Genomic DNA, 26,036 nt, shown 5'->3' on the forward strand with positions numbered 1-26,036 from the left:
ATAATAGCAAATTATTATATAGTAAGGAAGGTATGGGCCTTGGTCCACTTATACATTCTAACTCAATTAACCACTCTCTATGGGAGGCCTTCTAATTGTCTGACCCATACAGGCAGTTATAAAAAGCTAAAGGAATTGCATCAATCTGATTGAAGGGCTTGCAAAATTCATTCCTCAGTACAAAATGGAAATTTTCTTGCTACGCATAGAGACCTAAGCAGTAATGAAAGTAACTTAACATTTCTTACAGGTACTGTCCTATTACAACCCAGGTCCCTGCCAGCTCTTTAAATAGCTCCCTCCTGGCTTTTGCTGCAACTCAGCCAGCTCTTGCCGGAGCTGGCTATCGGGACGTACCCACTTATTTTCACCTCTGGACCGAAGTAATCAGTTACTGAGGAATTTAAGCTTTGCAGTTAAATGAAAGCATGAGACAGACACACTGATTACTCCAGGGCCTCTGCTTACGCTCATAGCTTTGCTCAGTAGCAATGAAATGGATGATAACAATACTTTGGTCAGTTTTACCAGTGTCTCTGGGCAAGAAGGAGAACAGCTCTGTGCCCCCAGAAGGGGCAGGGCCTCAGATGGAAAGTGCAGGGCTTGGATTAGCCTTTCAGAGGCAGCCCTCAGCACCACTTGGAGCGTGCTACATGGGGTCCAGTGATGCTTTAAAGGGCTTGGCAGCTGGGAGGTCCAGGCACTTTTGAATCACCAGGCCCTGGAGCAATTACTGTCTTCTCCCCCTCACCCGTCAGGCCTGCAGGTGCTATACAGAATCCTGTGTGCGAAAACTTCTCAGAATTGTTTTACTGCATCTGTTTATGAACTCTCATCATTTTAGGAGTGTCAGTGTTATTTAACATATTACAATTTTTAGATGTCTACATAATAGTAACCGGAGAATGATTTCAGGCTAGCATCTTGGGACATATTTCTCTACATTTTTTAGTACATTTTAGCTAGTTTGAACAGTTTTTTTTGCTAGTTCATTTTACCTTGGTTACTTTAGGCTCAGTGCAACAAGCTCAGAACTTGAATGCTCTACATAGCTTTGAACTTTACATGAGAATATAGCAGTTAATCATTTGAAAACACTTAATCAAGAATTGCTTCCATTTTGTGAAGTAAAAATTAAGACGGTTAGTCATTATTTCACTCAGGATATATTTTAGGAGACTTTGCCTAAAATAAACTAAATGAGTCAGCTGCCACTAAATAGATTTGCTTTTGAGGTGAATAAGGTCACTCAGTAGATTTTGCCAAAAGCTTTTTTGGTATTTGGTGAGAATGTGATGATGATTGTTTAGTGTATTGTGATAGGAATATTTTAACACAACTAACATTATAAAACTATATCACAAGTTCTGAATTTTCTAGCCCTTTCACATAATTCAGTATCTACAAAGCCCTTGTGAATGCAACATAGCACTTTTTTTCTCAGTGGTAAATGGAATCTCCATTTTTCTGAAAGAATTGCATCACCAGAGATATCCCTAGAGGACTTGTAGTTTGTCATGCTCAGTTTCATGTGTCACCTTCCATATTTTATCAGTAGAGATTGGTATGTGTACAGTAAACCTTGCTCGTATATCATAGTCCATGCTATTCTGTGTTCTAAAAATGTATTTTATATAGTGCATCAGCCATAACAAAGATCCTACCTGATGCATGCCTTATGTTAATTTGGTACTTTTGTGATCTCAGCATCAGTCTATGTGTTCTAAGGGTGGTCTTAGTCTATGGCTTTTAAACAATGGCTTTCAAGAGCTTATGTTCAATTCCTAGTGAAATTTTTCACAACCAATAGAAAGCATCTCTCTGCCTATTTGAATGGAGTCATTCCTCTGGAAGCAAAAGTAGAAGTCACCTTAAATCAACATGTGACGTGTATTTAACACAGATCCTGATACTGGGAGAAACTACAATAAAAAGGGATACTGTAGTGGCAGAGCTTGACAAATTATAGCATTTTAATGATAACCATATGCTTATGTTAATCTGGTGTCTTAGGGTATGTCTACACTACAAAGTTAATTCAAACTAATGAATGTTAGTTCGAATTAACTTTGATAGGCGCTACACTAGCGCTCCGCTAGTTCGAACTTAATTCGAACTAATGGAGCGCTTAGTTCGAACTAGGTAAACCTCATTCTACGAGGACTAAACCCAGTTCGAACTTACTAGTTCGAATTAAGGGGTGTGTAGCCCCTTAATTCGAACTAGTGGGAGGCTAGCCCTCCCCAGCTTTCCCTAGTGGCCACTCTGGCCAACACCAGAGAAACTCGTATGCCCCCCTCCCGGCCCCGGACCCCTTAAAGGGGCACGGGAAGGCTACGATGCCCATGCCAGGTGCAAGCCTGCCAGCACCCAGCCAACAGACCCTGCACCTGGCACGGCTCGAGCCAGCCACCCGATGCCCCCCCAGCCCTCCTCCTCTTCCCGGGACCAGGCTGGCAGCTCCCGGGAGCTTGCCTGGGACCGCAAGAGGTGGGCACCCGCCTGGTCTAGTGTGGACATCGTGGACCTCGTCCACGACCTCCGCACTAGGCACAGGAAAGTGGCCGTCTAGGGCAGGAGAGCTGCCAGCCTGGCCACCCAGGAGCAGGTGTGCATGAAAATCAAGGGGGTCCACTGAGACCCCCGACCCTGAGCCCTGTGCTTACAATGGCTGTCCTGGGTCAGACCAAAGGTCCATCTAGCCCAGTAGCCTGTCTGCTGACAGCGGTCAACACCAGGTACCCCGGAGGGGATGGTTGAAGACAATGACCAAGCGATTTGTCTCGTGCCATCCATCTCCAGCCTTCCACAAACAGAGGCCAGGGACACCTTTCCTACCCCCTGGATAATAGGACTCCATGGACCTAACCTCCATGAATTTATCTAACTTCTCTTTAAACTCTGTTATAGTTCTAGCCTTCACAGCCTTCTGTGGCAAGGAGTTCCACAGGTTGACTATGCGCTGTGTGAAGAAGAACTTTCTTTATTAGTTTTAAGCCTGCTACCCATTCATTTCATTTACTGTCCTTTAGTCCTTCTATTATGGGAACTAATGAAGAACTTTTCTGTATGCACCCTCTCCACACCACTCATGATTTTATATACCTCTATCATATCCCCCTCAGTCTACTCTTTTCTAAGCTGAAATGTCCCAGTCTCTTTAGCTTCTCTTCATATGGGATCTGTTCCAAACCCCTCATCATTGTAGTTGCCCTCCCCTCTCCCAGCCTCTCCCTTCCCCTCTCCCACCTCCTTTTCCCAGTCTCCCCCAGTTTTGTTCAATAAAGAGAGATTCTATTTTTGAACACAATTGTCCATTATTTTGTACATCAGGAAGGGGGGCTAGGGAAGGGTAAGTGGAAGGAGGTGAGGGAGGAATGGGGTACGAGCCCCCGATGGGGAGGACTGGGCTGGCTCTGCGGGCTTCTGGGGGTGGAAGCTCTCCTGCAACCCCCCAATTGCCCCCTCTTCCCAGATGGCAGCCTGCGGCAAGTGCAGCCAGTCTGATGGCCAAGTGCTGTGATGTGCCCAGTGTGGGTACTCCGGGCAATCCAAGCCAGGACTGCTTTGCAAGCGGGGCACCCCTGAGAATTGTCTGTCCGGGGTGGAGGTCGGGTCCCTTTAAGCACAGCCCTCGGCTAGCCTGAGACAGCAGCTCCACGCTCTAAGTCCTCATCTGATGCCGTGCCGGCACTGCTTCCGGCCATCCTTAACCCCGGTTCAGGGTCCACTCTGTGTGGACATGCTAGTTCGAATTAGCAAAACGCTAATTCGAACTAGTTTTTTAGTCTGGATGCGTTAGTTCGAATTAGTGCTGTAGTGTAGACATACCCTTAGTGTTTTCCCATTCTGTTAAGTATCTGGACTAGATATTTTTTCCAAGTTGCCATTATTTCTTGGGTTATGCGTTTTAGGAACATTTTTCATAAGCACATTCGCAAAGGTGTTATAAGCCTACAATGTTTTGTTTTGACTCTGTATTTATTAAATCATAATTCATGCTTTCAACATCACCCATCATATATAAACATTTCCCTTACGATTTAACTCTGAAAGTCTTTCCCATTTTGTTTGCATTTGTTTGCATCACTTCACATAGTTTCCCATTCTTCACCACAATTTAGTATTTATTATACAAATGGAATAATAATGACACACTAGAGGGAGCTCTTACTAACACAATAGAACAACTTATTACAACCCCTGGAAGCAAGTAGATACAATTGATCTGAAAAGGTGCTTATGGACCAATGTAACTGGCAGTAATAGGTAAAGATCATAATGCCACAAAAATAGGTGTGCCAGGCTACAGAGGGACCTTTACAGTTTAGAGATGCCATTAATCAGCTAAAGTTAGTAGCATGTCATTATCTTCCCATCTGTCTTCTACTATGGTAATGGAATTTCTGGTTACAATGGTAGCCAGTGGTACCCCTTTAATTCATATTATGTAAGCATTTCAAGTGTAAGGACCAAATAATTAGCAGATATCTTACCTATCCAGTTCCTATAACTTCATTTTTGTTCTTGGAATATAACTTAGATTAGATTTTGGCCTTTAATTCTTATTTTTCAAATTTGACTATTTTCATTGTTTCTGATGGCATCAGGCTGAAGATTTTGCATGAAAGTTGCCAGCCCAAGTATAAGTTTTTAGAAAAAGATAAGTGTATCAATTAATCCACTTTTAAACTTTAGAACTTGCAGAAGAAATAGCATTTCAGGTAATGACTTTCAGGCAATTTGAGCTACGCAAATTGTGTAGCTTATTTCGAGCTTATTTCAAAATGGACTGCTATTCCGACAAGTCCCTTAATCCTCGTGGAACAAGGTTTACTGGGATGTCAGAATAGCACTCCCGTTGTTTTGATTGCATTTTGAAATAATGGGTGTGCTGTAAAGATGCAGAAAATGCTATTTTGGGATAATGGACATATCTTGAAACAACACCGCAGTCTAGATGTACACTTCAGATAGTATGTAAAAATGTTGCAATTAGAATTAAATACGAAATATGTTTTAGATTCTAAATATGGATTAATTTTTTTTATTCAGATTAATTTAAAAATAACAGAATAAAATAGTCTCAATACTATATTTTCTTGGTACTGTTTAATGTGGGGGTTTTAAATTTTAAACCATTTTGATTTTGTACTTATTTGTAGCCACTTAAGATTTTATGACACAGCTCAACAAGGTATTTAAGTACATGCTAACCTGCACCATGTGAAGAATCCTGTTGACTTTAATGAAACTATCCATATTTTTAAAGTAGAGCACATGTTAAGATCCTTGATGAATCAGATCATTATTTGTTCTTGATGTATACACTATAAATGTATAATTCTCAATTAAAAAAAGTTTGTTATTGTGCATGTTTCAAACTGCATCAGGATTTCAAAGTGAGTTGCAGATTTCACAACTGTTTACATGCCTTCCTATTGAAATTATAGTTTAAAATAGTTTTCAAAAATAAAAATTGGACTAAGCAGAGAATTTTTAATGTGGGTTAATCTTATTTGGCATTTTAAGGTTGGAGGGGGCTGAAAAGGACACTGGAAAATAAATATCAGTTAATTTCTGTTAGTTATTTACATAGAATAATGAAGGCTAATACTATGTTATTTCTTCTATGCCACATACGTGCTTGTTTTCTAGAACATTATATGAGCATTATTCATCTTTTGTGAGCAACTGGGCCAGTTGTTCTCTTTCCATTGTTTTGGCTCTGCAACATTCCATAGAAATGAATGGATGCTTGCAAATTAATACTTGATGTTGTTTTCTGCTAATCAGATGAAGCTGTTCTTTTTTAAACATAAATGTGATATCAGATGTGCAGTAATTATTGAGTTAAAACCAGCACTGTGTAGAATATTCTGCTAATTAAATGTGTTGCGTCTGAATGGCTTCCTTTGGATCAGTATGTAAAGTAAAACTGTACTGAACAATAAATGAAACCACTTTTTTCTCAGAAACCTAAAGCTGCAGATGGTCAGAGTGTATGTGAAGCACCTACACTCTGAATTAGTCCTTTATATGAAAGAGAGAAAGGTAATTTGAAGGTTTTGAACTTCCCCCTCCCTCCCACACATACACAGAAAGCTTGTCTCAAAATGAACAATTCTCTAAATAAAGACTAATTAGGACCTAAATTAATTAGAAAGGTGTGATTTGAAAAGACATTGATGAGAAGAGTCTATCATTTTAGACAAATGGAATGGAGCTAAATAAATTAGGCTCCATTAATATATCATTGTTCTGTGAGCAGTTTTCTTTTACTGCATTCATTAGAGGATACTACTTGAAATGAGCCTTTGCTGGGCATTATGAATTCAGCATGCATTTACCAATGCCTAACGAACAGTTCTTACATTAAAAATATTTCAACAAATCCTCATCATTCTTGAAAATTAATATTTATATTTTCTGGGTGCTTTTCATTTCATCTGGAAAGTATGAGACGGAAAATTCATTTCCCCACAAATACACAGTTGTCAGAAAAGAAGCCTTACATCAAAAGAGTTAGAAGCCACGAGTCTGAAATTACTTTATTTTTTAAAAAGCGCAATCTTATAATTTTATGATATACAATAGATCCTCCCTCCCCCCTCTTCCAGGATTATTTATTCTGATAGAAAATGCACTACTTCCTGACTACTTCAAAATTCCACTAGTCCTTTGATGACTTTTTAAAACTGTGTTCTAAAGGTTCCTTGGTATATAATTAGGACGTATTGCAAGGGCACATCTCTTCATGTGTTTTTTTTTCTTTTCAGAAAATCAGAACTATTTTTTTTCTTTACCCTTTTGCCTTTTTTTCTGCAGATGGAGTGTTTGGGAGATGTCAGCGGGTTCCGGTGATAGACGTATATAAATACGAAATTTCACCCCCCATTCTTCAGCACCTAAGGATCATCTTAGAGAAGCTTTCACAAAGAGGTATAGTAAAAATTGAATGAGAGTGGACCCAAGAAATGTGTGGAGAGACAGGGGGCTGACAAAATTGCTGGGCTCCTGGACAAGGTGGGGAGGAGTCTGGCTCCATGCTCCCAGAAGTGGCAGAGCCTCAGGTGAAAGGGGCAGAGGTGGGGGCAGCCAGCCCTTAGCGCCACCTGGTCATTGCCATTCTCCCCACCAGTCCTTAGCGCTGCCCAGAGTGTACTGCCGAGGGCGGCAGTGGCAATTTAAAGGGCTGGAGCTCTGGCTGCAACCACTACAGCAGACCTGCACAACATATGGCCCACGGGGCCGCGTGCGGCCTGAAGGGGCTCACTGTGCGGCCCGTGACGACTTTCGGAAATAATATTTCCTCCCTCCTCTCTTCCACTCTCCTCTACTCCTCTTTTGAATGTGGCGCTCTCTTGTGCCGGCGCCTCTTCCCCTGACGTCAGGGACGCACGCATGCTCTGGCTCCTCCCTACACCTGTGTGCGGCCCCGCCCCTGCTTCTAGCTCCCATCCCAGGATGTGGCCCCCCTGCATGCCGCTCGGCTGGGCGGCTGCTTGCATGGTGCAGACCGCTGTCAGAACACCGCGCTCCTCGTGCATCACGGGGGGGTCGATGCTGTTGGAGTGCGGGGCGGGTCGATATTATAACTTGTATCAGAGGGAACAAATTTTGCACCATGAGATATTTCTTCTCTTTGTGTGTGACTGTGAGTCTTTCCCTTGTGTGTGAATTTATTCAACAAAATCTTGAGCTTTCAACAAAATCTGTGATTGCGTGCTGAAGCCGGGTGGTGCGGGGGTTTTTTTATATGCCCAACGTGTGGTTTTAGCCCGCGTGTTCGGTATTTTTTGGGAGAGCATCTGGCAACCCTACTTGTAGCCCGCAGCTGTTTTCTTTAGAGTGATATGGCCCTTTCCGATTTCTGAGTTGTGCAGGCCTGCACTACAGTAGTAGCGGTGGCTGGAAACTCTGGGCCCTTTTGAATATCCATGCCCCAGGGCAATTGCCTCCTTTGCTCCCACCCTCATTGATGGGCTGGGGGCAGAAGAGCAATAGCCAGTGGTATAGAAGCAAAAGTATTGTCGTTATTTCCTGTGGGGTTTGGTATTGTGTGGTACAGAAATTTTAAGTCAGTATGTTTCAGGCTTGATCCTGTAGATCTTATTTAAACAGAACACCCCTGAGCCAATGCATATGAGCAGTGGTTTTGGTGAAGTTTCCAAAGGAAGGCTATATTCCTTCTATGAACCACATGTGCCTGTGCCTTCCATTTTGTTTAGGGTATTTTACTAGTAAAATGGATTCAGGAACACACATAGAGATGTTCATCTGCCCACTTGCCCCCAAATCAATTTGAACTCCCTTATGTAATATTCTTGGCCCTAGGTACCACAGCAACTTAAAAATATCTACAACAGCTATGTAGAGTACACACATTTAATATTCGTCATATTTCTTCCATATTCTCCCCATCCTTGGCAAATACTGGCATATTCATTGTGCACAAAGAACTGGGCCAACAGAACCAATTAAAACTCTTCAATTGATAGAAATATTTAAAGTGTGTCCACTATTGTGACAATTTTGCCAGGTGAGTTTTATCCATGTTTACCCAATCCATTATTCTCCTAATGAGGCTTAGTGGGAAGTCTGTTTTCTACTGTAGCTATCAAGGTCCATATTTTTAACTCACTAATGTCAGTTGTAATGATGATCATTTGCATGATTAACACTGCTTTCCTGTGCACTCTGCAGAACATTGTGTCTCTTTCATTCAAAACAGACACAAAGGAAACTTGCTTATTCAAGGCCACACAGATGGCCTTGAAATAATCAGGGAAGGTCTTAACTTGCTCCATAATATCACTCCATGAGCAGTTCTAATTTCTAATTTTTCCTTGTCCTTCAGCAGCACTACTAACTAGATCCGCTTCAGCTGAGGCTAGATCTACCATGAAAAAGACAGGATCAAACTGCCCCTTTTGTCACTGGCATAGGACCATATTGCAGAGCTTTTACCTGAAAGATGGTACAACACTTGAATTATAATTCATTTCAGGATGGGTAAAATTCCTGTTATCACTGCATCAGCCACATTGCCAATTAAGGATGTTTTTGTTGCTCATTATCTTGAGTGGTTTTCTAATACCTTAGGTCTTAATTTTTACAATGGATTGTAGTTTTGTTTTTCCTGGTTTTTATGTTCTGTCAGTGGTAGTAACTTCCTCATTTTCCTCCTCTAGTAGGATGCCCAGCTCTATTTCCTTATTGCTAATTAGGCTAGCCATCCTAATTTTTCTTTATTTTTGGTGGTGTTGATCACTTTCAAGTGATGTTTGTGATCAAAGCAAAAGGAAAGGTTGGACATTCAGATACAATCAAAGTAGAATGTAGCACAAATAATACATTCTGCCATCTTTAGTTACAGAAAACTAGCAAAGCGTACAGTAGAAAGTTGGATGAGTCATACTGTTGATGTTAATCTCCTTAATAAAGGCTCTTGACTTTGTTGAATTAAATTCACAAGGGTACAATTTTCATGACTTTTTGCACACTGAGAGTATTTCTGTCTATGTCAACTGTCAGAGGTTTGCTGCAAAGCACATCACAGTACTGCAATTCCACATCTTCCCTCATACTATCCTTGTCAAGACTCTGGCACTGCTCATTGTGAAGATTTTCTGAAAAGTTTATCAACTAGGCTGTGGGTGGTGAAAAAGCCCTTTTCACGGTCGCTGAAATTTGTGTAATAATAATCTGCTTGTGCCTCTGGTTCTTCTATGATGCATGAGGAGGTAAAACATTTCTTATCCTCCTGTGAGTGACTGTTCATGTGTGTCCCACTCAGAAGTGTGCCCATCTGATATGCCAGAACTGGACAGCTTTCTGTAGCAGCACCTCTTGGGGCAATTCATATGCTCTGTGCCTCCTTTTGACCCTTCCAGATCCTATATATAGGCATCATCCTCCATTCCCTCTCACTAAATATGCTCTGTGTGTGGTTGATGTTGGGGATTTTTGTCTATACAGCCATCAAAATTGATTCCTGCCATTTTTTCTTACTTAATAGTTGAGGAGTTAGAACTTAGTATCCAGTTTCCTTACTGTTATATTTATTTTAGTTAGTTTTGGTATGAGGCTCCAGTGGCATGCTCTTGCCTGCATTAATCAGTGGCCATCATCTGGGGTATGTATTTTAAATAGTGACATCCACCCCCGTGCATTGTCTTTTGTGTCTCAGCAAGGGCCACATTAAAGAGAGGTATCATATCTGCTGTTCTTTCAAGAAAAGGATGCAGATTTCCAGAGATTTGTATCTCAAATAGCATTTCACAGAGCAGGTGATGATATCTGCTTCCGCATCAGGACCTTCGGATCGCCCAAGACACTCACGTTGCTACGGATGATGAAGTAGTCTCTGACAGAACCCTGGAGGCAGACTGTTCTCTGAGAAAGAGGGGTTGATCTTCCTCTCTAGGGCTTACCCAAAAGAGGATCCATAACATGACTGAAGTCATTCCAGATCAAAGAAGTACTTCTGCTCTTTAAAGAAGGATATGGAACATTACTAGGCCTCCTCAAGTACTTGGTACAGCTGGCCATTGACCCATCTCCCTGTCTATACTTTACACACTTTGGAATCTCAGTCACCAGTATGCTTAAGGGGAACATTGACAGATCGTTTTACTTTGTGCTGCCAGAGCCACCTACATTGCAGGTTCGTACCAATAGTGGCCTCTGTAAGCAAACAATACTGCAAGACTACCACAGGAGTAATCTGTACCACAAGAGGACCTACCAATCTCAGTTAATCTGTCATCGTCCTTGTTCAGTTACTCAATTCTCTAGTTTCAGAGGATTTTAAATCTGCTCTGGACCTACTGAGGAAATGGGCTGAATTGTTAGGCACAGAAGCTGAGCTTGTCCAAGAGAACATGTTCAAGCCTGAAGAGGAATCCCAATGAATGCACAAGATATTATATTGTAAATAATCCCCTGAATTTTTGCATGTGTGTGTTGTTATTCATTAAAATGCCTGAATTTCTTTGCCATTGCAGTGTTAGCAGAACTTTAAATACGTGTTCATTTTTCTTTTTGTCGAAACAGTTTCATCAGACAGTCAATGAAATGAGACACAAAGAGATCACTCATGCCCAGTACTTTCCTAGATTCTGGGAAAGTATGAAGGTCAATTAATCCCAAATGAACAAGTGAATTTATCAGAAGTGTGCAAGGCAATATGGAAGCACTTGGTCAAACTCAATTAAAATCCAAATATTAGAGTAAACATGTCACTAGAAAACATATTGAAAGCAATAATAAAAAAGGGTAATGGCATTTCTTTTATTCACTATGCTGGAAGGGAATTGCATTTGTTTTCTAAAGCAGTTTCTGATCAGTGATTCTAAGAGATTAATAATGAAGAGATGTTATTAAACCACTGTGGATCTGCAGCTGCTACAGCAACATGTGTTATCAGAAAAGGAAAAAAAGGTCCATTCAGGAAGCTGCTTGATCAGGACACTGCCTCATGCAGAGCAAAACATCCTGTCCTGATAGTCAAGAAAAATTAAATCTCTGAATGCACCAAGGCAGCGTGTTCCCAGACAGTTGAGCTTTCATACAACATAGTTACTGACACTGTGCATCCATTTTACTTCTCTTACAGAGCCTATAAAACAGGGATCAGCAACATATGGCACATGTGCCATAAGTGGCACGCAAGATGATTTTGAGTGGCATGCAGATGCTTCCCAGGTGGTCCGCGGGTTGAGTGCAGCCTCCTCCCTCCCCCCGGGGAAGCCCAAACTGTGGCTCAAGTCTTGTGGCCACCACGCAGCATAGCACAGGGGCTGTGCAAGCGGAGCAGGCAGCATGACCCTGTGCTGGGCTCCATGTACCTGGGGCTGCCCTTGCTGGCCTGGGCGTGCGGTTCCCAGGAGCGAAGGGGTTAACATCCCTTCCCCCGCTACAGGCTCTGCCTCCTGCTCCTGGAGGGGGCAGGGTCTGGGGTTGCTCCACAGATCGGGGTGGCACTGCCGGTCACACACTGATGCCTCCTCCGTGGGGTGCCAGGGCTTGGGATAAGGTGCAGCAGCTCCTTGCTCTGCCTGTCCCAGCCGTGGAGCCACAGCCTGCAGGTGAGGGGCGAGACCTGGGCAAAGAGCTGGGCTGGGCTGGGCAGGGAAGTGACTCTATCCTCCAGCCCTTTCTTGCCCCAGTGCTGTTCCCGGGGGCCTGCGAGTCCCAGCGCAGCTGCCCTGCCAGTGTGTGCGTAAGGGGACCGGGGGGGAGGGGTGCGGGGTGTGTGTGAAGGAGGATGCAACACACACTTTAGACTACCAAGAAGGATTAACAAAGCTGCTAAAATGTAAATAGGACTATAATTGACTTTAAAAAGTATCAATAGCACATAGATCCGTAAATAGAAATGAATGAGTTAAACCCTGGCACACCACTTCTGAAAAGTTACCAACCCCCACTATAAAGAATGGGTTTGACTTTTTTGTTTTGTTGGTTTGGTTTTTTTTTTTGGTTGGTTGGTTGGTTTTTGTTTTTTGCGGAACAAATGAGTGATTGTTTCTGATCCATTTGTTTGTGGGTTTGGCTTGGAAGTTCTTCTCTGGCATAGAACCTACTCATGTTGGAGAGTATGACTTTGGATCTTAAATGACTAAGCTACCCAGATGCTGGAGGAATGGCAATATACAGATAACATCAAAAGGCTACAACTAGCTGAGAGTTTTAGGAGATGTCATCAGATCATTATGCATAAGCAATCCGTTGCTGGTACGATGGCATATCTAAATGTTCTAGATTAATGTATGGGACTACTCAGAGTGGGAAAGAGGTGTAGCTGTGCTTCCAGTCCACATATCAAGAAGGGAAAAATCTTTCATGCTGTTTAGACAAGCTACCATATATACTAATAGCAAAGAAAGCGATATTTGGTTTCCGCTTGGCTCAGGGAATGACAGAGCAAATACTGTAGGGTACTTATTCTGGCAATTTAATAGCCCTAAACTTCTGCAGCTTTCTGATTTCCCCCTAGAACCTTCCCTCCTTCTACAGTCTGCTATGGCATATCAGGGAAGAGGAGAATTGACTGGCTGCTCGGGAAGCTGATCAACTGCTGGTGACTTCTGTATGTAATCTCACTTCTGCTGCTCCTCGTGATGAAATAACTGACCTCAAGATGTTCCTGCTGAGTCTAACTGAGCAAGTGAATCAGCTACTCTGGCTGAATATTATAGTGGGGAAGCTGGCAGATCCCCTAGATTGAAAGGTTGCACCCCTGAGACCCTGTGATGGATGCACTGGCTGGTGTTACCATCCATAGTTTGAGAGGGTCAGTCGAAATTATTGATAGAAGTGATATCTTCTGCTACAAGTGTGTGGACATGGGCACACAAAAGAAGATTGTGAAATGAAAAAGGATTTATGGAGAGTCACCTGCAAGCTCATCCAAATCAGAAAGAATTCTAGAAAGTTCTGAAAAGCCCAGCAAAGGAGCAAACTGGTACTTCAAGGGAGAACAGAACACATAATCATCAGATGATCTTGGCCCTTACAACATCTTCTGGCAAAGAATGCATTGCGTAACAAAATATTTCCTTTTGTTTCTTTTGAACCTGCTGCCTTTTTAATTTTTTTGGTGACCCCTAGTTCTTGTCTCAGAAGGGTAGTCATATTAGTCTGTAGCTGCAAACACAACGAGGAGTTTTGTGGCACTTTAAAAGCTAACAGATTTATTTGGGCATAAGCTTTTGTGGGTAAAAACCACTTCCTCGGGTGTATGAAGTGGTAATCACAGAGGCTGGGCTATATTAGCAGAGGCCCAGGCCCTTTAAATCATCACCAAAGTCCTGGGAAATACAGTCTGGGTATCACTGAAGAGCTGGCTGGAGGAGACTAGTTCCCAGACTAATTTCTTCTGCCTGAGGCCACACCCCTTCCATTGTCCTGGAGCTGACTACTGCACCTTGCCCAGATGCCCAGCAATTCTGTTGACAGCGCTGCCACCACCTTGCAGGAATGGATCAAGAGCTAAGCCTGGATCAACTGATAAAACCTATTTCCGTCCTTCTGCACCATTTGGGAAATGATGGAATGATCAGTGTTAAGAGGCCTTTTGGAAAATTAAAGTATGCCTCTCCAAAGCTCCTCTCTTGGCTCCTGTCTTGGCATTTGCCAGTCATCAAAAGCTTTCTGTTTTGAATGTGAATGCCAGCCTGGGCAGCTTAGGATGGGTGTTATATTAAGAACACCTTGAGGGATGGAGGCCTGTTGCTTTCATAAACTGACACTTGCCACCTACTGAAAAAAACCGACTCTGTGCATAAACTTGACTTTCTGGATTTAAAATGGGCTATAGTAGGCAAGCTGCATGATTAGCTGTACAAGGCAAGGGTTGAGCTTCAGACAGATAATAATCCTTTAATGTACATTTTAACATCAGCTACCCTGGATGCTTCTGGTCACTGGTGGTTAGTGGCATTGTCCACTTACAACCTCAGCATAAAGTACCACCAAGAGAGCAAGAATTTGGATACTGATGCATTGTTTAGATGACCTTGTAATATTTCATTACCCAAGGAAGAGTGGGAAAGAGGTGCATGCCCCCAGGGTTCAAGCTCTGCATCAAGTTTCTACTGTTTCTGTGAAACCAACTGAAATGGTATTTGCCCACCTTTATTGATCTTTTAGGAGTGACAGACTAGGTCAATGGTGGGCAGCCTGTTGTCCAAGGACTATATGTGGTCCATTGGGGTTCTCAGTGTGGCCTGTGAGACATTTTGTTTACTGTTGCTCATGCATAGGGTTGCCCAATTCTTCTGGTTCATCCACATAGATTTTTTTATACCATTTTTACTAAAGTGAGACACATATAAACCAAGGGCAAGCAAAGTGAGGTGCTCCCTCTGCATCCAGTCAAAATGCTGCTACAGTTCAGGTGGCACATACCACAAATTCTAAGTATACAAGTGAAGTTAGCAAAACTCTCTTATTGCAGGAGACTGTCTCGGTTATGATAATCTTGTGCAGTGGTCCCCAACCTTTAGAGGCTCCTGGGCGCCCGGGAGGTGGGGCCACTCACGCGCCGGGCGCCCAGGGGCGGGGCCACGTGTCCGGGGGCACGCCAGGGGACTGGGATGCCCTTGCACCCAGCGCCGGCGTGTGCCCTAGGGCCGGGGCTGGGGCCGCCTGAGCGCCTTGTGCTGTGGGCTCGGGGCCGGTGCTGCCACCCGAGCCATGCACCTGGGGCTGGCACCGGCGCCGCTCGAGCACCGCGTGCCCGAGTGCCCGCATGTGCCCCGGGGCTGGGGCCGCCTGAGCGCCGCGCACCCAGCGCCGGTGCGTGTCACGCGCCTGGGGCCAGCACCTCCTGTGCGCCGGGGGTGGGGCCGGCCCAGGTTGTCGGCGGGCACACACGAATGCCCTGGCAGGTGCCATGGTGCCCGCGGGCACCGCGTTGGGGATCACTGATCTTGTGTCTCACTGAAGTGAAGGAGGGACACTTGTGGCCCACTCACTAGCCTAGGTTGCCCATTACTGGCCCAGGCTATTCCTCATCCTTATTACAGCCTTACATCTTACACACTTCCTGCCACCAGTTGTAATGCCAATCTACTCAGGGGTTGACAGTGACATCCCTATCTTAGCCAAGACTGTAGCAGGTTTATCAGTCTGCAGCTGGCTTATCTAGTTTCCAGATTAGAGGGGGTCAGAGTGCCACCGTGAGCAATCAGGGGGATACACAAGTTATAAATGGTAGATGGGTGGAATGGTTGAAGGAGATTTTTATTCCATGGTATTGTAGTTTGTATTAGACGTTCCCGGCTTGGACTGCAGTGTAATAAATGCTTGACTGTGCTGATAAAACCACACCCCCACTTCTTTTTATCCAGTGTTTTTATGACCTGTTTATATATTTGAAATAATTTTTTCTTAATTAATAAAAGTGAGTGAAAGGATCTCAGCTGTCCTGCACAGCAGTTTCAGATGCCCTGATGGGGCCTCAGCCCTTGCAAGTTAGGGTATTACACTTGTATGTTCATTTCAAATAATACTTTATATTAACAGACACATGGTATTGTGACTCAAACCTTTGTATTGAATTTATTAACAGATTCCATTAGCAGGGAACCAGCTGCTCTGTTATATTCAGCATCTCAAAGGGGATTAGATAGTATAATAGTACAGAAAAAGTTCAAAAACATTCATTCAAATGTTTGATTCAGTCATACACATTCCTCTTTTTATATCCTCTTTGCAAACCTTCATGGGGAATGTCGGTTCTTTGCACAAACTCCTGTTTTCACATTTGAACAAAGGTATGAATGCCCATCTCTCCCTGTAATAGTTAGCTCCCTTCACTGTATTGCACATCTGCTGCCTCACTGCAGTTTTGGGCATTAGTTTTGTGATTGCACCTTTTCTTTAGTCACTCATTGGACTCAGCAGTTGCTGCCTGCTGGCTAATAGCTTGCCTTCCCCAAGCAGAGCTGAGGCATAGGAAAACCTGACTCCAATCCAAAGTTCCTAAGCTGAATTACCATGTGGACTCTCACTAAATCTTTGTTTTACTCCTATTTGTGACACTTCCTAACAGGCCTCACAATTCTAAGCCTCCCAGTCCTTCCAGGTTTCTCCTGTCAGATGTTTCTTCTTCTAGCTCCTCTTACCCACTGAGCCCAAGCAGCTCCTGTTATGTAAAGATTAGGCTGTCATAACATGTCTGTACCGTATGACTTCTTTTGAACTACATGTCCCATCAGTCTCCCTCTATCCCCATATTCCCCTACCTTCAATATTTCCCCCCTTTTTAAATGGACAAGCCCTCCTGTCCTTGGTCACCACTTACAGTTCCCAGCAACATTTGCTGTTTACTGTATGTAATCTGTTTGTTGTTTTTCAGCTTGAGAAATTTTGTTCCATCTAGGCCTTCTTTCAGTAGTTCATCCATATTCAGGAAAGCACTTTAGAACATACTTAACTTTAAGCATAGGTTGAAGTTTTATTAAAGAATGAGTCTTCATTACATGCTTAAAATTAAGCACGTGCCTAAATGCTTTGCTGAATAATGATGGACTTCAGCTTGTGCCTAATGTTTTATTGATTTGGACCACTAGTTTGCAGTGGTCCAAATCTTACAAACACCTTGTAAGAGCAACTGTAGCTTCTGGACGATGTTTCCCATGGGAACTCTTTCCTAACCATGAATTCTCCACTTGGTAACAGCTACATGGCCATCACTTAAGAGCAGCATTTGTGATTTACAGCCTCCAGTTACTTGCATCATTTTGGTGGGAAAAACATACACAATGTCAAGAAATCTTACACTGGAAAACAAGTACAGATTATCCAAGACTGTCAAACTCCAAGGACTTCTAAAAACCAAATTGCAGTCAAATGCAGTCTTTATACAATTTTGGAGGCATGATTTTTCTCCTGATTATGATAATGTATGCTTCTAGCAGCTCTGTAAAGTATTGTTTTTGCTATTTCTATCTCAAGCTACTTGATGTCCTCATTCTTTCCTCCTTTTGAACCATTCCTTGGTTTGTTAGTTCCAGTGATTCTTCCCTGAACTTTCTTTCATTGTTTTCCATGTGACCAGTTTTCCCTCCAAACTTTGAACTTTGGGAGACACTGAGGTACCTCTCCTACTCTTGGGTAGCAGCTAATCTTCATAGGAAGATCAAGCTTAAGCACATTAGCTCTGTTTGGGGAGGGGAAGTATGAAACCCACTTTTTCCTTCTCCTAGAGTAACTTTGTGGGGTGGCCTACTTCTCTTCATTAAAGCATATAATTAGTAGGAAGACTAGTAAGTCCATTTTCCTCCAGGCCTTTCTTGGCAACAGTAGGTCCTTATAACCTTAGTGTTTCTAACCACTCTGTTGAACCATGCTGCAGTTGAGTTTAAGTGTGTGCCCTTCACCATATCTGCCTCCTAGCACATGAAATGTAAACTCAAGTGATTTAGGATCAGCAGAGAGATTATTGGAGGAGCTGATGTTTGGATGCATGGGTAAGAAACATCCAGCCAGCTATAGTATTTTTCTGGAATTTGTGCCAACCCCCCCCCCCCCCCCCCCAAAATATTTATATTTATATACCCACAATGCCTGGGACATTGAAAAAAATCACCTTATGGTACAACTTTTCCTTGTATTAAACTTTCATTACTTTGCTGAAATCCCCTGTGTACTTATCACTTATCCTAGCTACAGCATCATTTAAGTAGTACCACATTTCTGGAATACTTGGTCCATAGACTTTTGTCAGATAACAGCATTATGGTGCCAACTCTTTTGTGAAACTCATGATAATGCAGTCATGGATTCATCTTAATTTCTGACTGAAGAAAGTCTGACAGGTCAGTCTTGGTGAATCTTTTCTGATGCAAAATAGGCCCCAAGTTAATATTGTAATGTGCTACAATCTTTAAACCTTTGTAATTTGCCACTTTAAAATAGGAACTCACTGCACCTGATGATACGCCTTTATTTGACAGTCATTCCAGTTCACATTGTACTTCTTACATTGTTTCAGCAGTTTCTTGGAACTGATCACATAAACTATCAAGCAGATTCAGTTTGATGTTGATTTTTGTTTGGTTACCTGACCATTTCAGCAATAACTAAAGTCTTGGGTCATAAAAGTTGTTTCAGTGTCTTTATAGTTCATGCATTTAATTAATTATGGTAGGACTAGATCTCCCTTAACTTATTTCTCTACGGGTTCAGTGTGTATATTCCAGTAATTTTTTTCCTGACTGGTGGCTTTAGAAGTAGAGTTAGAATCAGGATAAAAATGGTAAAGTTGTGATCAAATTCTAGACTCTTTTATTTAGTCAAATTTGGAAGTAAAATATGATGAGCAAGTCCTGCTCCTGATGATGTCAATGGGTATGTCTACACTGGCCATGAAAATCCAGGCTCACATTCAGGCTCCAGCTCTTACTCCCTTTCCATCTACACACAAATCTCTCTGACTCCCAGGCATGGATCTAGATGTGAAGGGTAACAAGAAAGGTTTCTACATGAATGATAGCATTAAGAGGATCATCAGGGAGGGTGTGGGGCCCTTTGTGGATGAGGAAAGTAACCTAGCGACAGATGATGTGGGAAAAGCTGAAGTACTCAATGCTTTTTTTGCAGACAAGGTCACAGACAAGGTCAGCTCCCAGACTGCTACTCTAGGCAACGCAATATGGGAAGGAGGTGAGCAGCCCTTGGCGGAGAAAGAACAGGTCAAAAACTATTTAGAAAATCCACAAATCCATGGGTCTGGATTTAATGCATCTGAGAATACTGAGGGAGTTGGTAGGTGTCATTGCAGAGCCTTTGGCCATTAACTTTGAAATCTCATGGAAATCGGGAGATGTCCCAGGTGATTGGAAAAAGGCAAAATGTAGTGCACATCTTTAAAAAAGGGAAGAAAGACAACCCTGAGAACTACAGACCACTCAGCCTGACCTTAGTCCCTGGAAAATTATGGAGGGAATCCTCAAAGAATCCATTTTGAAGAGGGGAAAGTGATCAGGAATAGTCAACATGGATTCACCTAGGGCAAGTCATGCCTGACCAATCTGATTAGCTTCTATGATGAGGAAACTGGCTCTGAGGACAAGGGAAGGACACGATATACCTTGACTTTAGCAAAGCTTTTGATACGGTCTCCCACAATATTCTTGCAAGCAAGTTAAGAAAGTATGGATTGGATAAATGAACTGTAAGGTGTCTGGAAAGCTGGCTAGATTGTTGGGCTCAATGGGTAGTGATCAATGGTTCGATGTCTGATTGGCGGTTGATTTCAAGTGGAGTGCCCAAAGGATTAGTTTTAGGGCTGGTTTCATTCAACATCTTTATTAATGACCGGATGAGGGGATGGATTGCACCCTCAGCAAATTTGAGGATGACACTAAGCTATGGGGAAAGGTAGATACACTGGAGGATAGGGATAGGGTCCAGAGTGATCTAGACAATTTGGAAGATTAGGCTAAAAGAAATCTGATGAGGTTCAACAAGGACAAGTACAGAGTCCTGCACTTGGGATGGAAGTATCCCAAGCACTGTTACAGGCTGGGTACTGAATGGCTAAGTAGCAGTTCGGCAGAAAAGGACCTGGGGATTACAGTGGATGAGAAGCTGGATATGAGTCAACAGTGCGCCCTTGTAGCCAAGAAGGCAAATGGCATATTAGGTTGCATTAAGAGGAGCATTTCCAGCAGATCTAGAAAAATGATTATTCCTCTTTATTCAGCACCAGTGAGGCCACATCTGGAATATTGCGTCCAGTTTTGGGGCCCCACACTATAGAAAGAATGTGGACGCCTTGGAAAGGGTCCAGCTGAGGGCAACCAAAATGCTTAGGGGGCACATGACTATGAGGAGAGGTTGAGGGATTTGGGCTTATTTAGTCTGCAGAAGAGAAGAGTGAGAGGGGATTTGATAGCAGCCTTCAACTTCCTAAAGGGAGGCTCCAAAGAGGATGGAGAAAGGCTGTTCTCTAGTGACAGATGGCAGAACAAGGAGCAACGGTCTCAAGTTACAATGGAGGAGGTCTAGGTTGGATATTAGGAAAAACTATTTCTCTAGGAGGGTAGTGATGCACTGGAATGGGTCACCTAGGGAGGTGGAATCTCCATCCCTAGAGGCTTTTAAGTCCTGGATTGACCAAGTCCTGTCTGGGATGATTTAGTTAGGGTTGGTCCTGCAGAGGTAAGTCATAACCCAGAATTGCAGCCCTAATATTTTACATTGTAGACACTGCCAAGACTTACCACAAGACACTGGTCCTCTGAGTTCACCTAAAGTTTCTCACAATGCTGTAGGCTGGCTTCCTTTGCTCTTTCTCTGCCAAAAATCACCATGGGTGTGTCTACACTGAACCTGTGGCTCGAAATAAGCTACGCAATTTGAGCTACCCACATTGTATAGCTTATTTCATGTCAACTTTGAAATAGCTAATTTTGTAATTTGGTGCTGTTTACACAGCGCTAAATTTTGAAATAACCTGCTATTCCGAAATGTCCCTTGCTCCTCGTGGACTGAGGTTTACAGGGACGTTGGAATAGTGAGCCCATGAGAATATTTTGAAATACTTCTGTTATCCCAAAATTGCACTGCAGTGTGGATGTAGCCCAGCTGGCTCCAGAGAAATGGAATCCCTCTTGTTCTTGTATAGCAGCTTGTTGCTTAACCCTTCTATTTTATTCTTACTGTTGAGAGGTCTTAGGAGAACCTTAGGTGTTTGCAGTGGATACCTACCAAAACTAGTCATTTACTAAGCATACTGAATTGTGGTTGTGGGAACATAGTCAGAATTTGGTTAATCTTTGGTGCAAAGCCAGGTTTTTTTAAATAAGAGCACCAACAATTACTCTATATACCCGCAAATAGCAAAAAAGCTGATGGTGTAGGAAACTTACTGAACAAGTGACTAGTGCAGGGAATGGAGTCAGTGCGTTAAGACTCAGTACAGGAAAACTTAGAACTTGTGCTACACCCCTGGAAACTTGCTTTCATTATGCCCATTTTATGACAAGTGTGACATCAGAGCCCCTGGCCTGGTCATCAGTGATAATAATGGGAGCTTGCAGCATGTGCCAAATGAGGGCAATAAAATGACGATGACACTGGTCCCAGAGGAAGCTTTGCTGCTGGAGCAGCTGCAGCATATCCTATGACTATACTCAAAGGAACTGTTTAACGTCCCTCTCGAGAAACGCTCTTTCGGAAGCCCTTCTGAAAGAGGAAGATTTTTCTGAAATTTGGCCCAGTGTAGACAGGCCAAATTTTGGAAAAGCCTGTTTTGACAAAACTATTGGAAAACCCCCTAGTTGCAGAGTACAATTTGTGTACCTTTTTCTGGTGAAGTATTGTAGCCTGAGTGGATGGAGAGGGCAAATGTGCTCCATGAAGCCATCAGAGATGAACCCCTCCCCTGTGGGTACCTCCACCTCTCTGCTCTGGCACCAACTTCATGGAAAGTGTGGAAGAAGAATAGGAAATTGGAGGACATACAGAAGTTGTATGGGTGTGTGTGGCATGGGGGCTGGGGGGCGGGGCGGTGTCCTGCAAAGTTTCACAGTTAGCACGTGGTTATGCACTTTACTCTTGCTTACTTTTGATATTGCAGGTGTTTTGGTGAGTTTGGGACAGCAGCCTTGCTGGGCAGTGGCTTAATATTGCACTTTCCCAATAAAGGTGTAATAAATAAATATTTTTATTTTATAAAGAAATGTTATTGCCATCATTGCAACACATCATATAATGTGTATTTCAAATAACACGTGATCAAGAGCACCTGGAATATGGTATGTAAAGCCTGTCTCACAATACAGTTATATATCAATCCATGCTGTTTCTTTCCCTCACTCCTATTTCATAAGTAGTCATATCACTCAAAAGTACAATATATGGCAATCAGTCCCCCTCCTAGCACAAGCAATCAGCACTCCTACTTCTTCCCCGCACATTAACAAAGGTACTGTTTTCCATTTCCATTGACCCATGCAAGAATTTGGGAGCACAAAGCTCCCCTGATTTCTATTGTCTGTGTGAGAATGGCTCCAGCTGCAATAGGTGTGCTTTCTGGCTGAGTGTGCTGGCTCACTGGCCTCTTGCTGTCAGAGGCCCATTCAACGGGAAGTGGCTCACCTCTGGCTTCACAGAGATTGTGAAGAATGGAGCAAGTCACAGGAATGTGGACAGTACAGATGACACTAGTATCCAAATAGGTCTAAGCATCGTCAGTTACTTTTCAATTTTCCAAAGACATATTCAATCACAATTCTATACCTCCTGAAAGCATAACTGAACTTTCCTTTGCCAGGGACTCTGAGATCAGGGTTCAGTTTCATAAACCCTGGCAAAAAGGGGGAACAAAGCTTCCTCCAGATTAACAGTAGGGACAAAAACACAACATATATGGGGGGAGGGAAGGAAAAATGAGGCTTAGCCTGTTCAGAAATATAAATGTCTGATTGTCAGGAAACCCTGGCATTATACATTTTTTCTAGTTCAGTTAGTGGACTGTTCAGACTTCCTATATGGTGCAGTGTGGACAATCAAAGTTTCCTACACTACACTATTAATATAAGTTTAGAGTGACCACATTTCAGGAGATCACTAGGAAGTCTGGGATACCGTTTGTTTGATTTGGGCCTGTATACTGCAGTGTGGATACCAGAGTCCAGGGTTTGGGCCTCGGTAGAAAAATTCTTAATCTAGAATTGGCATTCTGTGTGTAGAAGCTCAAGGTGGGGTTCTCAAAGCCAGGGACAGCTGATTTGAATCTCACTTATCCTGGGCTTATATTGCAGGGTAGATATACCCAGATTTTTGCCATTGCGCCAGAATTTCACTGGGGCTGTGTCTACACTGGGCCACTTATTCCGGAAAATCAGCCGCTTTTCCGGAATAAGCTGCGAGCTGTCTACACTGGCCCTTGAATTTCCGGAAAAGCAACGATGCTCTACTGTACAAAATCAGCCGCTATTCCAGAAAACTATTCTGCTCCCGCTCGGGCATAAGTCCTTATTCCGGAACACTGTTCCGGAAAAGGGCCAGTGTAGACAGCCCAGTAGTCTTTTCCGGAAAAAAGCCCCGATCGCGAAAATGGTGATCGGGGCTCTTTTCCGGAAAAGCTCGTCTACATTGGCCACAGACGCTTTTCCAGAAAAAGGGCTTTTCCGGAAAAGCAGCCTGCCAATGTAGACGCTCCTTTTCCGGAAAAACTGAAAACGGAATAGTATTCCGTTTTAAGCATTTCCGGAAATTCATGCCGGTGTAGACACAGCCCCAATGTTTTTGACTTTGAGCCCTGTTGCCAGCCAGTGATTAGACTTTTCAAGCTGTGTTCTTCGAGCTTCATGCATAAACATCTGTTCTAGATTCTGTAGTTGGTGCTTAGCTAATGGTTTGACAAAAGAGGAATCTAATTCAGCCTGTTTTCTGTATTAGCAAAGCAAAGTAAAATTTTGATTTTTGTCAGCAGTATGTGAATATACCAGAAAGAGTCAGAAATATTCCTGCTCATGGACAGTTAAAGGGAAAGTAGAGTTTTTCATTGTAAAATTCAGTAACGTTATCTGACATTTTTATAGTTGTTTAAAATAAACTTTGTCTTATCATCCCTCTCTGGAGTCCAAATTTAGTTTTAAATTCTTGTTGTTCAAAGCAAAACAGTCCCAAATCAGGTAAACTTTGCCACCACAGGTACGTCTAAACTACATGGCTCCGTCGATGGAGTCATGTAGATTAGTTTACTTGAAAAAGGGAAATGAAGCGGCGATTTAAATAATCCTGTAAGCCTTGTTTCACGAGGCATAAAGGATCTGCTGACGAAGGGTTCTCGGGTTGACAGATCCCCGTCTAGACTGCCACACTGTGTCGACAAACAGCAGATCAGCACAGTGTGGCAGCCATTTTGATTTAAATGAAGCAGCGTTTATTTAAATCGCTGCTTCGTTTCCATTTGTCATCCTGCCTCTTCTACATGGCTCCGTCCATGGAGCCGTGTAGTCTAAACACACCCCACATGTCTGAAAGGAAAAAAAGTAGAACAAAAATTGGGCCCGTCAGCATGATTAGTGTTTCCTTAAAAGTCAAATTTTAATTTGATCCAGCACAGTCTTTCCCTCGAGTACAATATGTGAGCCATAGAAATAAATGTCTTCTGAGATACTTCTTTTCCTGAGAGCAATAAGGACTTTTGTGCTTCTCTGTGTAAGCAGGGGCTGAACTGCTGCTTGCTGTCAGCCAGCTGAAAGGAGGAGTGGGTGTGCCCACTACAGTTGTTTAGCTCTACAAGGTAATTAACTGTTAACTGTTGACATGTAAATACTGCTCAGGAGAGAATCCAAGGTGTGGCTATGTAAATCCCATTCAGCCAGGGCTGATGGAGGGTCAGTGTTGGAATGGAATGTGGAGAATTGTATATAATTTGGGCATGTTGTGGGGGTCACTAATCATGCTACCCCTAAATGTGGGAACTGTAAAACATGCCACCAGTGCTTGCAGGAGAGACACCACCATCATGGTAAGAGGTCTCGGAAGAACAAGCCTCCCCCCTTCCAGAGTTGAGTGAACAGAGCTGGGGGAAAGGGTTAAAGGACTTGAGTCAGCCTGCTTCACACCTACCAGGTGTGAGCTATAAGACTGGCCCAGCCTGCACCTTTCCCCCTTTGTTTTAAGGACAGACCTAAAGCAGACTCCCTGAGGAGTCTTTTTGTTTGCTAGTCCAGTGAAAGCTGGATTCATTTGAGAGCTGAAATCACTGGTTTGGCTGAGAGTTGAAATCACTAAGCTGAAATCACTGGTTTGGCTGAGAGCCAGACCTACTGCAGCCAGTAGAGTGGCAGCAGGCGAGGAGCGGCGACTAGCGGCGTGGCGTGGCGCGGCGCGGCGGCAGGTGAAGAGCAGCCATCAGCGGCGTGGCGTGGCGCGGCGGCAGGTGAGGAGCGGCCATTAGCGGTGTGGCATGGAGCGGCGGCAGGCGAGGAGCGGCGACCAGTGGCGTGGCGTGGAGCGGCAGCAGGCGAGAAGTGGCGACAGGTGCCCAGCAGAGCGTCCAGAGGTGTGGGACGAGACAGCTGGTGAAGCGTAGCGGAGTTTTCGTATAAGGTGCCCCCTATCTATCTCCCCACCCCCATTTCTACCCAGGTTGGGAGGTGAAACCCTGCGGGTGAACTTTGGGACTCTGGGTGGCACAGAGACTTGTGGGGACAGAGACTTTTGGGGAGTCGGTGGACTTCGGGCGAATCTTTGCCGGGGTGGGGGCTCATGTTTGGGTTATGAACTCTGTTTGTGGTGTTTTCCCCAAGCTAATGCCGTATGAATTCTTCCTCTGTTTCATTAAATGTTCTTTTCCTACACTCAGACTCAGTGCTTGCGAGTGGGGAAGCATTGCCTCTCAGAGGCGCCCAGGGGTGCGTGAATTTCCCAGATCACTGGGTGGGGGCTCGAGCCGGTTCTTTGTGAGATTGACCCCAAGATATTGAACCCAGCCCTGGTTCCTGCCAGGCCTACCCGGCAGAAGGGCTACATCTGTGAGGACTATTGTGTTCTCCCGA

General features: G+C 43.5%; 1 protein-coding gene across 1 annotated transcript in view; it reads left to right on the forward strand.

The window, feature by feature from the left end:
- PTPRN2 (protein tyrosine phosphatase receptor type N2) overlaps nt 1-26,036 on the forward strand; it is a 938,219-nt gene that overhangs the window by 223,327 nt on the left and 688,856 nt on the right. The window contains exon 3 of the mRNA XM_075922745.1: nt 6,829-6,942. Within this exon, the coding sequence (XP_075778860.1) occupies nt 6,829-6,942 (114 nt within the window). The remainder of the gene's footprint in view (nt 1-6,828; nt 6,943-26,036) is intronic.

The sequence above is a fragment of the Pelodiscus sinensis genome, chromosome 2 (genome assembly GCF_049634645.1).
Source record: "Pelodiscus sinensis isolate JC-2024 chromosome 2, ASM4963464v1, whole genome shotgun sequence".
Classification (NCBI taxonomy): Eukaryota; Metazoa; Chordata; order Testudines; family Trionychidae; genus Pelodiscus; species Pelodiscus sinensis.